The sequence below is a fragment of the Pogona vitticeps genome, chromosome 2, assembly GCF_051106095.1.
Source record: "Pogona vitticeps strain Pit_001003342236 chromosome 2, PviZW2.1, whole genome shotgun sequence".
NCBI classification, from domain to species: Eukaryota; Metazoa; Chordata; class Lepidosauria; order Squamata; family Agamidae; genus Pogona; species Pogona vitticeps.
Window position 1 is genome coordinate 310,622,244 of NC_135784.1, and position 14,855 is coordinate 310,637,098.

A 14,855-nucleotide genomic window follows, 5' to 3' on the forward strand; every position below is an offset into this window, starting at 1 on the left:
GGTTAGGAAAGCATTTTAATTATAGGAAATACGCTTTGTCCTTAATGTCTAGTTTGACTCTGGGGCTTGTTTTTTATTCTTGCCTGTGTCCACAAGGTGCCTATGGCCAAGCCCTGATCCTGGATGAGTGTTTCTTTTTATGCATGCACCCTTCTTCTGTCCTTTTCTGATATGTGCGTATGAACTGAGGAATGTTTAAAGCAGGGGTGTCCAACCTTTCACCTTCCCTGGGCCACATTAGAAGATGAAAATTTGGCTTGGGCCGCACATAAATTTGGTTTGGGCCGCATGGGGGGCAGCCCTAGCCGTCCTCCGCAGCCCCACTCCAAGCGCGCTTACCGGCAGCTGTGATCTCAGACAGCAGAGGCTGCCAGCTTCGACTCCGGCGGCTTTATGGGGCCGGGAGGGGGTCCACCTATTGATGGAGACGGTGCAATGCAGTCATGCAGCCCCCCTCTCCCCTCCCCTCCCACTCCTTCTCTCTCTCCCCTCTACCGTTGTGACGTGCCCCGGCCGCATTCCGGCCACAAGCACCAGCAGAGTAACTTGAAACTTTGGAATTTCTTTAAAAATAAAAAATTGCACTGGGCTGCATTATGAGCCGACCTGGGCTGCATGCGGCCCTCGGGCCACAGGTTGGACAAGCCTGGTTTAATGCATAATATTCGCCTGGTTTTAGGATCAGGCGTTGCCTTGCGTTTTGACCAGTTAGTATCCTCTTGGCTTTAGTTCCAGGACACGACATCTAAGACCCTGCATTATCTCTCTCTCTCTCTCTCTCTCTCTGATTTAGTGGGAAATCTATGATGCTTATGTGGAAGAACTCCAGAAACTAGAAAAGTCGAAAGAGAAGGAAAAACAAAAAGCTCCAGTGGCAAAAAAGGAAGACCAGATGAGGGGCAGAAAATTAACTTCTCTGGAATCTCAGGTGCTGGCTGTCATGCATGTTGTCGATAATTTACAACTGTGTTCTGTGCCATAATTGCAGCCCTATTTCTTCGAGACATCTGTATACACCTTCACTCCAATTACGGGTGAAGTTAAATTGGTCCCTGTTCCTGTGGTTGCTTTTGACGAGGCCCCATCACAGAGCTCTGCAGGCTTAAGGTCTCGGTGTGTTCAAAGCCCTGCTAAAGAAATAATAGACACACACACACACACGCACAAACACACACACCCCTTTGTCTACAGCACACAGAAGGTTTCCAGGGGCTCGTCACTGGTTAGATGGACCCAAGCCTCCAAATGTTTTAGTTCTGTAGAGGTCCACTCAGCAGTTCTGGTCTCCTTCCCAAGCCCGAGATGATATGAGAGAGCATCTCAGATCCTCTGGCCTCCTGAATCTGCCTCTGAAATTTGGGATGGGCGGCAGCCGCCATGTTAATCGGTCTTAGCTAAACGAGATATGATGAAGTGGATTAGACTCCGGAAGAGTGTATGCCAAATAAAATCCATTAGTCTTGAAAGAAGGTACCCAATGTGGTGTAGTGGACAGTGTGACCGGTTAGGACTCAGGAGGCCTGGGTTCAAATCCTGACTCAACCACTCCTTAAATATCTCACTGACCTTGAAAGCCCCATTAGGGTCACGATAAGTTGGTTCTGTCTTGCTAGCGCACACTGTCGCCACCACCAACAGCGGTTTTTCGTGAGCCACGAGGCTCTGGTTGTGATACAAACTCCACTTCTGGTCACTTTTCTGTATCCCTTTCCTGCAATAAATACAGGGTCTCCCCAACCCCAGGACCTCTGTAAAGGAAGCCGTTTCTGTCCTCCTCTACAGATCCAGGCTGCCTCATGTTTTGCCACACTGCCAAAACTCCAGCAGCATCTGTTACATACAGCACTGATGTTACCTGTCTGTCATGGGTTTGGAGGGAAAGTTCCATCCTATGGGGAGTGGAAGGCGGGACATCAGGAGGAGGGGCTGTACTGTATAAATAGGTGATGCCTGTGTGGTGAGAGTGAGACACTGTGAGAGACACTGGGATGTGACGAAGCAGCAGCTGGGAAGAAGAAGCTGTTGTGGGAGTCTGTGTGTCAGACAGGGTACTACTGTGTGTCAGAGTACCAACCTGATAGGTTCAGGTGTCTGTTGGTTAGCCAGAACTGATAGGTTCAGGGTCTGTGCTTTAAGTTAAGGGTTCTGTGTGAACCAAACTGTGTGTATGTATGAGTGAGAATAAGCCACGTTACTTTATGTTATTCACCTGATTGTTTATTTTTCCCTGTGTGTATTTAAATAAACCTTATTCTTTTTATTTGTTTAAAAATCCATCCCTGGTCTGTGTGACTTCTTAAAGGGAATGGTTGGTGGCAGCTTAGTGTAACTGTGTGGCAGATCCCAGTAGGTCTGGGTTTGTCACATTGATTGGTGTCCAGCGTGTGGGATACGACTGGTCCAGTTGTCCAGCGGTCCAGCAAAGCCTTGGCAAGTGTGCCCAGAGCAAGGGGGGTCTAGTCAGGGACAGTCTGAGGCGCGTAGGTAATCTTCTAGGTGTACCTCACGGGGAGGTGCGCTAGTAGAAGAACGTGCCAACTGGGGAGACTTAGATTAAGGTGCTCTGAGGCAGCCTAGTTTTGGCGGGAAAAAGCTGAGGCAAAACTGCGTAGCAACAGTGAGCTAGCTTGCCAGCTGAGAGGCCCAGCAGAGGGGGGTAGGCTCTGACTCGATACTGTTGCAAGAAGTGCTGAAGAACAGCAGCAATCTCTAGGGAGAGCTGGTTCTGAGGCAAAAAGGAAAAAAGTGGTCGTTTTATTCTGAGGCTTGACTTTTTAAAGCAGCCTGTTCTGAGGGGGGATTATGCCCTTGACTCGAAGCCAGATGGCCGAAATGAGTGAAGTGAAAGACCCCCAGATTGACCAAGGTTCTGAGGATGAATTTGGCTCAGTGCAAGGTGACAGCACAGGAGAGCAGAACCCAGAACTTAGAAAATTGCTCATAGCCCAACAGCATGAACTGAGGATGAGGCAATTTGAAGTGGAGGAAAGAGAGAAACAGCGGCAATTTGAGATGGAGGAAAGGGAAAGAGAGAGGCAGAGACAATTTGAATTGGCATTGGAGAGAGAGAAAATGGCGTTTGAATTAAGAAAACTGGAACTGATGAACCAGAACAATAATAATAATAGGGATTCTGAGGGAGGCCAATTGTCTAAAGCTGACCTGAAGAAATTCCCTGTGTACCACAAGGGAGATTGTCCTGAGGTGTTCTTTTCCCTAGTGGAAAGAGCGTTTGTGGACTTCTCAGTGAGGGAAACTGAGAAGATGACCATCATGCGATCTTTAATCAGTGGTAGCCTGGCTGAGGTTTATGCCGAGATGCCTGAGGAACTGATGAAAGATTTTGCAGAGTTTAAAAAACTGGTGTTTGCCAGACATGGGATAAATGCAGAGCAGCTGAGACAAAGATTCAGGTCCCTAACCAAAAAACCAGAGCAGACTTTTACCCAAGTGGGGGCCCAATTGGTGAGGCTGCTTGAGAAATGGCTATCGCAGGAGGGAACAGAGACCTATCAACAGCTTAAAGATTTGATAGCACTGGAACAGTTCTATTCAGTCCTGCAAGGGGAATTGAAATTCCAGGTGAGGGAAAGGAAACCAAAAACTGTGGCAGCAGCCGCAGAGATCGCGGATTTTATTTCCCAAATAAGAAAGCCCTTGGGTGAGGGGAAATCTGTGGGTAAACCCAAAGAAGCCTACAGCAAGTACTCTCAGGGACCAGGGAAAAACCAGCAAGGGGGAGGGGCCCATGGTGAAGGGAAGCCCTCAGACATGAAACTAAGACCTCAGATTTTGGAGGGAAAACCAAAACAAGATGAGAGAGAATCAAAATACACCAGAAAATGCTATTTCTGTCAGGGAAAGGGTCATCTAATCTCAGAGTGTCAGAAATTAAAGCAGCTAAAAGGAATGGTGCCTCAGGAGTCTAGTGGAACCAAGCCAAAAGCTGTGTTCTGTGTCCAGAAAGAGCAAGGCTCAGTGTCACTGAGGGAGCCTGTTGCCATGGCTACTCAGTCTGGAACAGCTACCTATGCTGATCAGGCTGAGGAAAATGGTCCTCTTATAGAGGTAAAGCGCTGCTTGCTGGTGAAAACAGATTCTCAGTTGTTTGAGACAGCCGGGGTGGACGTGGGAATACTTGACCGTCAGTATAGGGGGCTGCGGGACACTTGTTCCCAGGTAACCCTGTGCCATCCAGATATTATTCCTAGGGAGTTTATAATCCCAAATGAGAGCATGAAGGTGGCAGGGATTGAGGGGCAGGTAATCTCTCTGCCAGTAGCAGAGGTACCGGTCAACTTTCAAGGCTGGAGGGGAGTTTGGCGGCTAGCAATTTCATCGACTCTGCCAGCAGCCGTGCTCGTGGGAAATGACCTGGCTGAACATGTGAAACGGGTGCTAGTGATTACACGCTCACAAGCCACCACGGGGACAGTTCAGGGGGGTAATGATGAGCCAGAGACGGAAGCAGAGGGGAGTTCAGAAGCTGTGGTGGAAACCTTAACCACAGACAGCAGATTTGGACAGGAGCAAAAGGCAGACGCCACTCTCCAAAAGTGTTTTGAACAGGTGACTGACGTCCAGCTAACACCTGAAACCCCAGTGAGATTTCTGGAGAAAAAGGGGATTTTATATAGAGAAACCCTGAGGAATATCTCAAAAGGGGGAGATGGGATCAGAAGTCAGCTGGTGGTACCTGAAAAGTATCGCCCCATGATCTTACAAAGGGGGCACTCTGACATGTTTGCTGCGCACTTAGGAGTGAACAAAACACAGCAGAGAATCACACAGAATTTCTACTGGCCTGACATAGGGAAGCAGATCAGGGAGTTCTGTAAACAATGTGATGTGTGTCAAAGGCAGGGGAATAGCCGCGACAGGACCAAAGCAAAGTTGTGCCCTTTGCCTGTGATTGACACTCCGTTCAAATGCATAGGGGTGGACATTGTGGGACCTTTGCCCAAGGCCACAAAGAGGGGGAACAAGTTCATTCTAACAATTGTGGACCATGCCACAAGGTATCCTGAAGCCATACCCTTGACTAACATTGAAACTAACACAGTGGCCGATGCTTTGGTGGGGTATATGTCCAGGATGGGATTTGCCTCAGAGATAATCACAGATTTGGGCGCATCGTTCACATCAAAGCTCATGAAACGCTTATGGCAAATCTGTGGGATAAAGCACAAGGAAACCACTGCCTATCATCCTGAAAGTAATGGGTTAACTGAGAAGTTCAATGGGACTCTAATGCGCATGATTAGGGCTTACTTGGCAGAGAATCCAAACAATTGGGACCAGAAGCTGCAATCCCTTTTGTTTGCTTATCGATCAGTGCCACAAGCCAGTACCGGGTTTAGTCCATTTGAACTTTTATTTGGGAGAAGGGTGAAAGGGCCCCTTGATTTGATCAAACAAAATTGGGAGCAGATCACCCAGGATGACCCACAAGACGTGGTGACTTACATAGACACCTTGATGAATGACCTAAGGAGAAATCTAGAGCTGGCAGCAGAAAACCTGCAAGCTCAGAAGGTCAGACAGAAAACATGGTATGACCACAAAGCTAGAGAGAGGCACTTTGACCCAGGGGAGGAAGTGCTGTGGCCTAGGCCCTGCAAAGAGAGCAAGTGTCAGCTGGGTAGCCCAGAAATAAAATACTTGGGTCACATAGTAGGGGGAGGAGTGATAAAACCCCTGGAGGCCAAAATAGAAGCTGTTCGTGATTGGCCCAGACCCAACACCAAGAAAAAAGTCAAATCATTTCTTGGGTTGGTGGGCTACTACAGAAAGTTCATCCCGAGGTTTAGCGAGATTGCGGCTCCGCTGACCGATCTGACGAGGAAGAAGGCTGATGACCGCATCCCGTGGACCAGCGACTGTGAGGCGGCGTTCCAGAGGTTGAAGGAGGCGCTAATCAACTATCCTGTCCTGCGTGCTCCAGACTTCGACCGGGAGTTCCTCATCTACACCGATGCGTCTAACAGCGGGGTAGGAGCAGTTCTGTGCCAGGAGGATGAGAATGGTGACCAGCATCCAGTGTCCTACCTGAGTAGGAAACTTCAAAAAGGTGAGAGACATTTGGCAGCCGTGGAGAAGGAGTGTTTGGCCATAGTCTACGCGATCCAGAAGGCCAAGCCTTACATCTGGGGAAGACATTTTGTTCTGTGCACTGACCATTCACCACTGCAATGGTTAAAGACAATGAAAACCCACAATAGCAAACTTATGAGGTGGGCTTTAAACCTACAGGACTATGACTTTGAAGTGAAGGTGGTCAGAGGGTCAGTGAACTGTGTTGCTGACGCCTTATCAAGAAGACCTGAAGAATGAAGACGGCGAAAGAACATGGACTATGTGTATATAATGCTGATAAAAAGTAAAATGTACCTGGTTTTGAATTTGGTTTGTATTAATAAAGGTAAATTGATGTACTGTATATGGTAAAATGTTTAAATGCATATTTGCTATGGTTAACTTGGAGTGTAAGTATGAGTAAGTATAATATGGTATGTATAACTGTTTTTGTGTATTTTATACAGGTTGTTTTTTGGTGAAAAGCACCTTAGCTTTCCCCCTACAAAACAACTTTTAAAGAGGGGAGGTGTTACATACAGCACTGATGTTACCTGTCTGTCATGGGTTTGGAGGGAAAGTTCCATCCTATGGGGAGTGGAAGGCGGGACATCAGGAGGAGGGGCTGTACTGTATAAATAGGTGATGCCTGTGTGGTGAGAGTGAGACACTGTGAGAGACACTGGGATGTGACGAAGCAGCAGCTGGGAAGAAGAAGCTGTTGTGGGAGTCTGTGTGTCAGACAGGGTACTACTGTGTGTCAGAGTACCAACCTGATAGGTTCAGGTGTCTGTTGGTTAGCCAGAACTGATAGGTTCAGGGTCTGTGCTTTAAGTTAAGGGTTCTGTGTGAACCAAACTGTGTGTATGTATGAGTGAGAATAAGCCACGTTACTTTATGTTATTCACCTGATTGTTTATTTTTCCCTGTGTGTATTTAAATAAACCTTATTCTTTTTATTTGTTTAAAAATCCATCCCTGGTCTGTGTGACTTCTTAAAGGGAATGGTTGGTGGCAGCTTAGTGTAACTGTGTGGCAGATCCCAGTAGGTCTGGGTTTGTCACAGCATCTTCTTCTCTTTGGAGCACCTGCACCCATGTTCCACCACTCTATCACTTAGGCTCCCTTGGAATGAGCAGGAAGCACGGAGGAAGCCTCTTGCAGCTGGCCGGGCATGTCTGAGGAGGGGCTGGCTTGCTTTGCCTCTAACCCTTTGCAACTCAGCAACAGCATGGCTGAAATCCTATTGCTGAATCATAGTAAGTTGTAACCAGAGTAAGCCCACCTGAATCAATGGAACCTACAGAGGACTTGACTCAGCAAATGCAGTGGGCCTTTTCTCAAGCACGTTACTAGGTTAAGCAACAGGCTTTCAGCCAGTGTTTCTCTATGATGTGAAACACTGTGGTGACTTGGAAATTGGGGTTTGTAGATTAAAGGTAGGCAGGATGGAGTCTGTAGACTGCATGCGCCACATCTCAAGGCCCAAACACCACCCTGCAGCACCCCGACCCACTAACACGTCCATGCACGCACGCGCACACACAGACTATTTTTTTTTAAAAAAATATTCTTTGCAAAAGAGATTGAGCTCAGAAAGCCAACGTTAAGGGGCCATTTTTGCCAGGTTTTGAGGGGTCTCCTGCACCCCAATTAAAAATGATTGTGAAAAGGCACAGTTTTTGTTTGTTTGTTTTTTTGGCTGTAACTCTGCTCCAGTTTTTGTAAGAAAAAATTTGGAGGAGGGTGAGGTGCTTTGGAAAGGATGCTGCTCTCCAAGATGGAAGGAGGGAAGGGATTTGGGGGCCCTGTCGTAATGAACAGGCGATCCTTAGGTAGCCAGATTCCAATTTCTTCCCACCCTTCTCTGACAATCTCCCATTCAGGCAGTGACTGAACTCTGACACATGCTGTGCATGAAACTGCAGTATATATATATATGGTCAGAGAAATTATGCTAAGGTGAAAGCTGATGTTTGCCTGTGGTAAATAGCTGCTCAAATATAGACTTAATTTATTATTTATCCAAAAGTTTATAGGTGGTCCAACTTTGTAAGAACATTACTTGGGACATTTTACAGAGTTAGGCAAGGCATAGAACCAACTAAAATGATAAAAGAGAACTCGGAAAGCATAACACCACAACATAAAACAGAAAAGGCAACCTAAGGGTGATGCCTGCTCAATTAAATCAAACCCAATTATATGAAACATAACATAATGAACAAAATATATACCAGTATAATAAAAACAATCAGTACCCATAGTTAGAAATTGAGCACATGGGTCTCACAGACTAGCTGAAGATGTTGTGAAGGGCTTCCTTAAATAGTTCTGCCTTCAATAATCTTCTAAAGATCCATGGGGGGTGGTCTAATTTCGGATGGACGTTTGCTCCATAACGAGGATGCCACTGCTGAAAAAGCCCGATTCTTGGTATTTGTTTTTTCTTTCTTTCCCTTGGGGTGGGCGCCCTCAGTCGCGCGGCCTGAGAGGAGTCGATCGGATGGGTGGACACTCTTGGGGAGAAAGTGCTCCAATAGATAAAGAGGTCCCAAACCATTTAGGACTTTATTGGTCATAACTAACACCTTAGCTCTGACACAGAGGAGCCAGTGCCGATAAGCCAGGATCAGGAAATCATGATCAAGCCTTCCAGCCCTAAAATTAACTGGGCTGCTCCATTCTGGACCTTTTGTGGCTTCCGTGGCTTCTGAAGATTGTTAGCCACTGAGTGCAGAAACCTTTCATGAGAGACCCCCTGTGTGTGTGTGTGTGTGTGTGTGTGTGTGTGTGTGTGTGTGTGTGTGTGTGTGTGTGTGTGTGTGTTTACACACACACCTGTGCATATATGGAGGTATAGGTCGGAATGTCCAGACTTATTGTGGAGTGTAAAAGCCGTCGGCTGGTGGGCGTTTCATTGTGCATCCTGTACACTTGGTCATTTCCTGCACCTGTTTCCCATTCCGCAGACTCCCCTTCATTTGTATGTGTGTGCCAGGAAAGGGCTAGGATCCAACAGATGACTCGATGAGAATGGACACAGGTTTGATAACAAGGATGCTTTTTTAAAAGGCAGGTTTCGATCGATTTTACAAGTGGGGAAAGAATGGTTCACTAGATCCAGCTGTTGATTAGACTGCTTTTGTTTTGAAAGCACAGATAGCCCGTGGTGGTGGATCAGGCCCAAATCCCTTGCCTGACTGACCAGTCAACATGATTCCATGCTGCTTGTGAAAAACATTCTCTCTCAAGCAGAGAGGCAGTACTGTATTCTGTCACCTCAGTTGGGACTAAGTTTCAGTGGGGGAATCTGAGGGCAGTCCTTCTCCCCAGGAGGTCTCTGTTGTTATTATTGGCTCAGAAGGAAAGAGATAATTAGAAGGGAAGAGAAATTACTCTAGGGGGGATTCGTGATAGCCTTCTCTCTCTCTCTCTACTTCATTAGTTCCCACAGCAACCCTCAAATCGGCATATTGGCTGTCAGCCTCGGCCTCTTGCTTTGGCCTCCTGATGATTCGCTGCTGTGAATTCCAGCGAAAGAAGGATGTCCGAACGGACCTTCGGGTCAGCCTCCTCCAACTCCTCCTCCTCCTCTTCTCCCCATTGGGTCGTTCAGAGCCCAAGAGGACAACCGGGTTGGAGAGTGGGGTGGCCGGATTCCCCCACTGATGACCTGTGACAGTTCCGGAAGTAAAGATCTCACCCATCTTCTTTCTCTCTCTCAAGATATCAGGGATGGAATATTTATCCCAGAAATAAATTGTCCCTCCTTAGCCATGTTAGTTATTAAATTTTCCAGAACTGAGATTCCACCAGCAATTCACTTTTTTGGGGGAATATTTATTTAAGGACAGGGTAGGGTATACAAAGTGTGGGACGTGGTGGCGCTGTGGGCTAAACTGCAGAAGCCTGTGCTGCAGGGTCAGAAGACCAAGCAGTCGTAAGATCGAATCCACGCGACGGAGTGAGCGCCCGTTGCTTGTCCCAGCTCCCGCCAACCTAGCGGTTCAAAAGCATGCAAATGCGAGCAGATAAATAGGTACCATCTCGGTGGGAAGGTAAACAGCGTTCCGTGTCTAAATCACACTGGCCATGTGACCACGGAAAGATTGTCTTCGGACAAAACGCTGGCTCTATGGCTTGAAGAGTGGGATGAGCGCCGCCCCCTAGAGTCGGACACGACTGGACAAAAATTGTCAAGGGGAACCTTTACCTTTACCTAGGGTATACAAAAAGTAAGGGGGAATAGGGAAAAGAGAAAAAAAGGTTAGGGGGATAGGAGAACACAGAGTATACAATCATCCAGTCAATTCATATTACAATAACAAATCAACTTTTTGCTTTTTCACAATTTGATTACCCTCCTGCTTTCATCTTATCATTTAATTTTAGTTTAATTCTATGTTACTCCAACAATATCTGGTAACTGCAGCCATTTATACAATACATCCCATTGTTCAGTTTTCTTTTAAATTGAACATTCTTTCAGCCCATCTGACAGGATATCCATTTTTGTCGTTTCTCTTGTTTCAGTATCTCTCCTTTCTTGAGATTTTTAACATATTGCTTTTTAATTTTGGAAGCTGCATAGGTCACTGGATGACTCTTTATCCCATCTATGTTACCTGGTGTCATGCCCAATAAAGTCGGTTCTGAAGTTTGTGGAACTTCATTTAACTGTTGTTTGGCATCTAATGTCCCCTCTTTCATTACTTTCATCAGATCTTCTATTTTGCTAAGACCTTCATTCACTCGCTGAAACCCTGTTATTATTGTCTTTTGCATAGTAATCTGCCATTCCTTTTCTATTTCTTGTACAACTATTCCAAAACTTTGAGCTTGCACAGACCAAGTCTCCATTTGATGTCTTAAATTTTGGGGGGCCATCTCAGGCTTTCAAATAAGTGGGGTTTGTATAGATGATACTATGTCCTTAACCACAATGATCGCCCCTTAGATATCCTTCAACACTTTCCACAATTTTATCAACAATCCAAACCCCTAATCATAAACCTCCCCTTAGATCTCCCACCAGTCTTTATCCAAATATTATAAAAATCAACTTTTAACCCAGCAAATTCAAATTCAAATAGAACCATGGCACAATTATTTCTTCTTCTCCCGAGTCTAGCAAGCTACTATTATCAGACTCACATACAGTCCAACAAACCAAAACAATAATCACAGAGTCTCAGACTGTCCAGTAATTGTCCTTGAAGCCTGTCTTATGATGTTTCTATTGATACTCCTCAGTCCAGTCGACCACGTCAGCTCCTTCTTTCTTCTCCAGAAAACCACCAGATTCTATTATCAAAGAGATTCAGAGAATCCAAGAAAGAAAAAAGAGAAATACGTCCAAGCCAAACTGCATTCACAAAACTCAAGTCTCTTGAGTCCTGTCCTATGGTATTACCATCTGGGATTCTTTTCCAGAAACACAAGATTTATTTTTCCGTCTCACTCTCTCGGCTTTGAAACCAGCCTGCTACTGTACAGTATTAAGAGTTACTTTCACTTTTGAGGCAGACTGATAAGTTAGGTTCACCGCTGCTTTTCTTCTTTCAGCCAAATATTTTCATTCTTATTTTCAGCTTAATGGGGCTGTTTCATAAATCAAAGGCTTCAGCTTATTTAGTTGTTATATATTTTAAGCTTATATTGGTTGTTCTCTTCTCCCCCGGTAAAGGGTTACTCACGGCTCAGTGCCAAATATGGCTCCCCGCCTCTGATTCGTGCTGGGTGATTTCTTCAGAGGGAAGAAGTCCGGGTTTGCCTCCCATTCTTCTTCTGCTGCTCACCATCTGCTTCAGAGAGAATTCTCCTAGACTCTCCTTTGATCCCCATTTCAAAAAGGGGATCCCGGACCGGATGCGTTCCAGTTTTTCCAGAGAGTTCTTCTCTGGAGCTATTGGCAGCACCGCAACAAAGCCCCACCTCCCCCATCGGCAATTCACTCAGGTAGGGTAACACATCTAGGATCTGAACCCCAAGGGAGCAGAACATGGTTGTAGCTACTGGGAAGCCTGCCTGCCTGGCTGCCTGCCTGCCCGCCTGCCCTTCCTTCCTTCCTTCCTTCCTTCCTTCCTTCCTTCCTTCCTTCCTTCCTTCCTTCCTTCCTTCCTTCCTTCCTTCCTTCCTTCCTTCCTTCCTTCCTTCCTTCCTTCCTTCCTTCCTTCCTTCCTTCCTTCCTTCCCTCCCTCCCTCCCTCCCTCCCTCCCTCCCTCCCTCCCTCCCTCCTTCCTTCCTTCCTTCCTTCCTTCCTTCCTTCCTTCCTTCCTTCCTTCCTTCCTTCCTTCCTTCCTTCCTTCCTTCCTTCCTTCCTTCCTTCCTTCCTTCCTTCCTTCCTTCCTTCCCTCCCTCCCTCCCTCCCTCCCTCCCTCCCTACCTACCTACCTACCTACCTACCTACCTACCTACCTACCTACATACTAGTAAGCATCCTTCAGTCTCAAGAGACCATAGTAACGTACTCTGTATGGAGGACTTGGAACAGCATCTAGTGTGGCTGAGAAGGCCAATTCGAGAGTGAAAATCCCTTCCACACTGAGGACAAATCCAGTCTGTCCCCTGTCCAGCTCCCTGATTTTGCTGCTTTCGGGATGGCCTCTTGGCCTTGGCCTGCAGGACAAGGGTCTCTTGAAATCTATCTGTCGATCTATCTGTTTGTCTGTCTGTCAACTTCTAACTACCCATTTGGCTACGGGACTACTCTGGGCGGTTCACAACATAATAAAACAGCATACTACACTTTAGAACTACACTGGACATAAAGAAACATATCAGTCTGCACACACAAAAAGCAACATAGAATTAACTAAAATAATTTTTAAAAGGCGGTGGTGGAACAGGTAATATGGATACCAAGAGGTCTACTCTGAAAGGCACAACCGCATGCATACCAGCAGATTCAGGGCCACTCTAGAGTCCTACTGAACCTCCCTTGGTCCGTGGGTGACCCCTACACCATTTCCACATCCATAGAGGTTACACTGGTGTTGGTAACACTGCCATGCGAAAGGGCCTTCTCTGTGGCTGCTCCCAGAGACTCTGGAACTCCCTCCCACAAGAGGCCAGGCTGGCCCCACCTTTGCTGTCCTGCAAGCCGGCAAATACACCTTTCTCTTTAGGCAGGCTTTCCCTTAATAACTGCTGGACTGAGGGGTTTTTAAATGGATTGTTCTGCTCTGTTGTTTTCAACATGTTTTAGTATTGATTTTATTACTGTTTTTAATGTAGTACTTGATTGACTTTTTAAAAATATTTCTATACCTACGGTTTTTAGCTTCTTCTATATATCATCCTTTTAATTATGTAGGCCACCTTGGGTTCTTGGTAAGAAGAAAGGTTGGATAAAAACATTTTAAATAAATAAATGACAGCAACAAGGCTTATGGAACCTCCCTGTTCCGTTTCTGGGCTGTATCACCTCTGCTATTGGCCGTGTCGCCTGTTTTTGTTCTGGCTTCCCAGAGCTCCTTCCCCAGAGAATATTATTGATGGCAGGATTCTGTTTGTTTGGGGCTTAATTAAATGAGACCAGGAAGGCAAGGGAACAAGAGCACGATGCTGCCAGGGGATGTCTGCCCCAAGAAAAATATGCCATTTTGCAGAGAAAAATAAATATCATGCCTGGCTCACAACATTTCCTTTCCTAGATCTGGCCCATTATGCAGTCCTAATGCATGCTCCTATTAACGTGACTGGTGTTGTATAAAATACTGTGGCTTTTTGCAAAAAGGAAACAGAAAGAAGAAATTAGTGTGCTGGCAAGACTCTCCTTGTACTCAGAGAGCCTCCTAATTAGCTGTGAACATCGATTCCAGACAGATCTTTTTGTTGTTCTGCGCCATCAAGTCAAAACCGACCGCTAGCAAGCCTAACGGGGCTTTTAAGGTGAGGGAGATGTTTAAGGACCACTTCCACTTCCCCAGTGAGTTTCCATGGCTGAGCGGGGATTAGAACTCTGTTCCCATTCTGTCCACTAGACCAGGGGTCCCCAACCTTGGGCCATCCAGATGTCCTTGGACTACAACTCCCAGAAGCCTTGACCACCACCACCTCTGTTGGCCAGGATTTCCGGGAGTTGAAGTCCAAGAACATCTGGGTTACCCAAGATTGGGGACCACTGCACTAGGACCACACTGGCTAAGCAGATCTCCAAAGGAAATAAATTTCTCACATCGCTTCCTCGGTGTTTCATTTCAACAAGCCGCTGAATAAATCACACCTGGAAAAGGGGTGGGGAGCTGAGTCAGAGCTGGGAGATCACTTCTGTGTCCTTCATGCCGGGGTTTCTGCATAGCTGGAGTATCCCAATGAACTTAGGGTGCTAATGCATTACTGAGACCTGGGTGGGAGAGGAGGGTGGTGTCCCCCTCTCCCAGCTGTGTCCGCCTGGGTACTCGGACCAGCATCCATGGCGCTTGGAGGGTCGGGGAGGGGGAGTTGCTATAGTCTATAGGAATTGTATCTCCTTGACCAGGCTTCCTATCCCTTTGAGAGGAGGTCTCGAGGGCCTGTATTGTGTGTTGGGCTCACGAGACAGATTAGGGATTCTGTTGGTGTACCGCCCACCCTGCTGCGTACCAACAGTCTCCCTGCCTGAGCTGACAGAGGTAGTCTCGGACCTGGTGTTGAGGACTCCCAGGCTGTTGGTGCTGGGGGACCTCAACATCCATACCGAGGCTGCCTTGACTGGGGCGGCTCAGGACTTCATGGCCGCCAGGACAACCATGGGGCTGTCTCAACGTGTCATCGGCCCGACGCATGAGAAGGGC

At 46.8% G+C, this 14,855-nt stretch overlaps 1 protein-coding gene across 3 annotated transcripts in view; it reads left to right on the forward strand.

Annotated features, from left to right (window-relative positions):
* DNAI1 (dynein axonemal intermediate chain 1) overlaps positions 1-14,855 on the forward strand; it is a 161,074-nt gene that overhangs the window by 30,330 nt on the left and 115,889 nt on the right. For all 3 annotated transcript variants that reach the window (XM_078384177.1, XM_072993016.2, XM_072993017.2), the window contains exon 9: positions 794-928. In XM_078384177.1, coding sequence (XP_078240303.1) covers positions 794-928 — 135 coding nt within the window. The remainder of the gene's footprint in view (positions 1-793; positions 929-14,855) is intronic.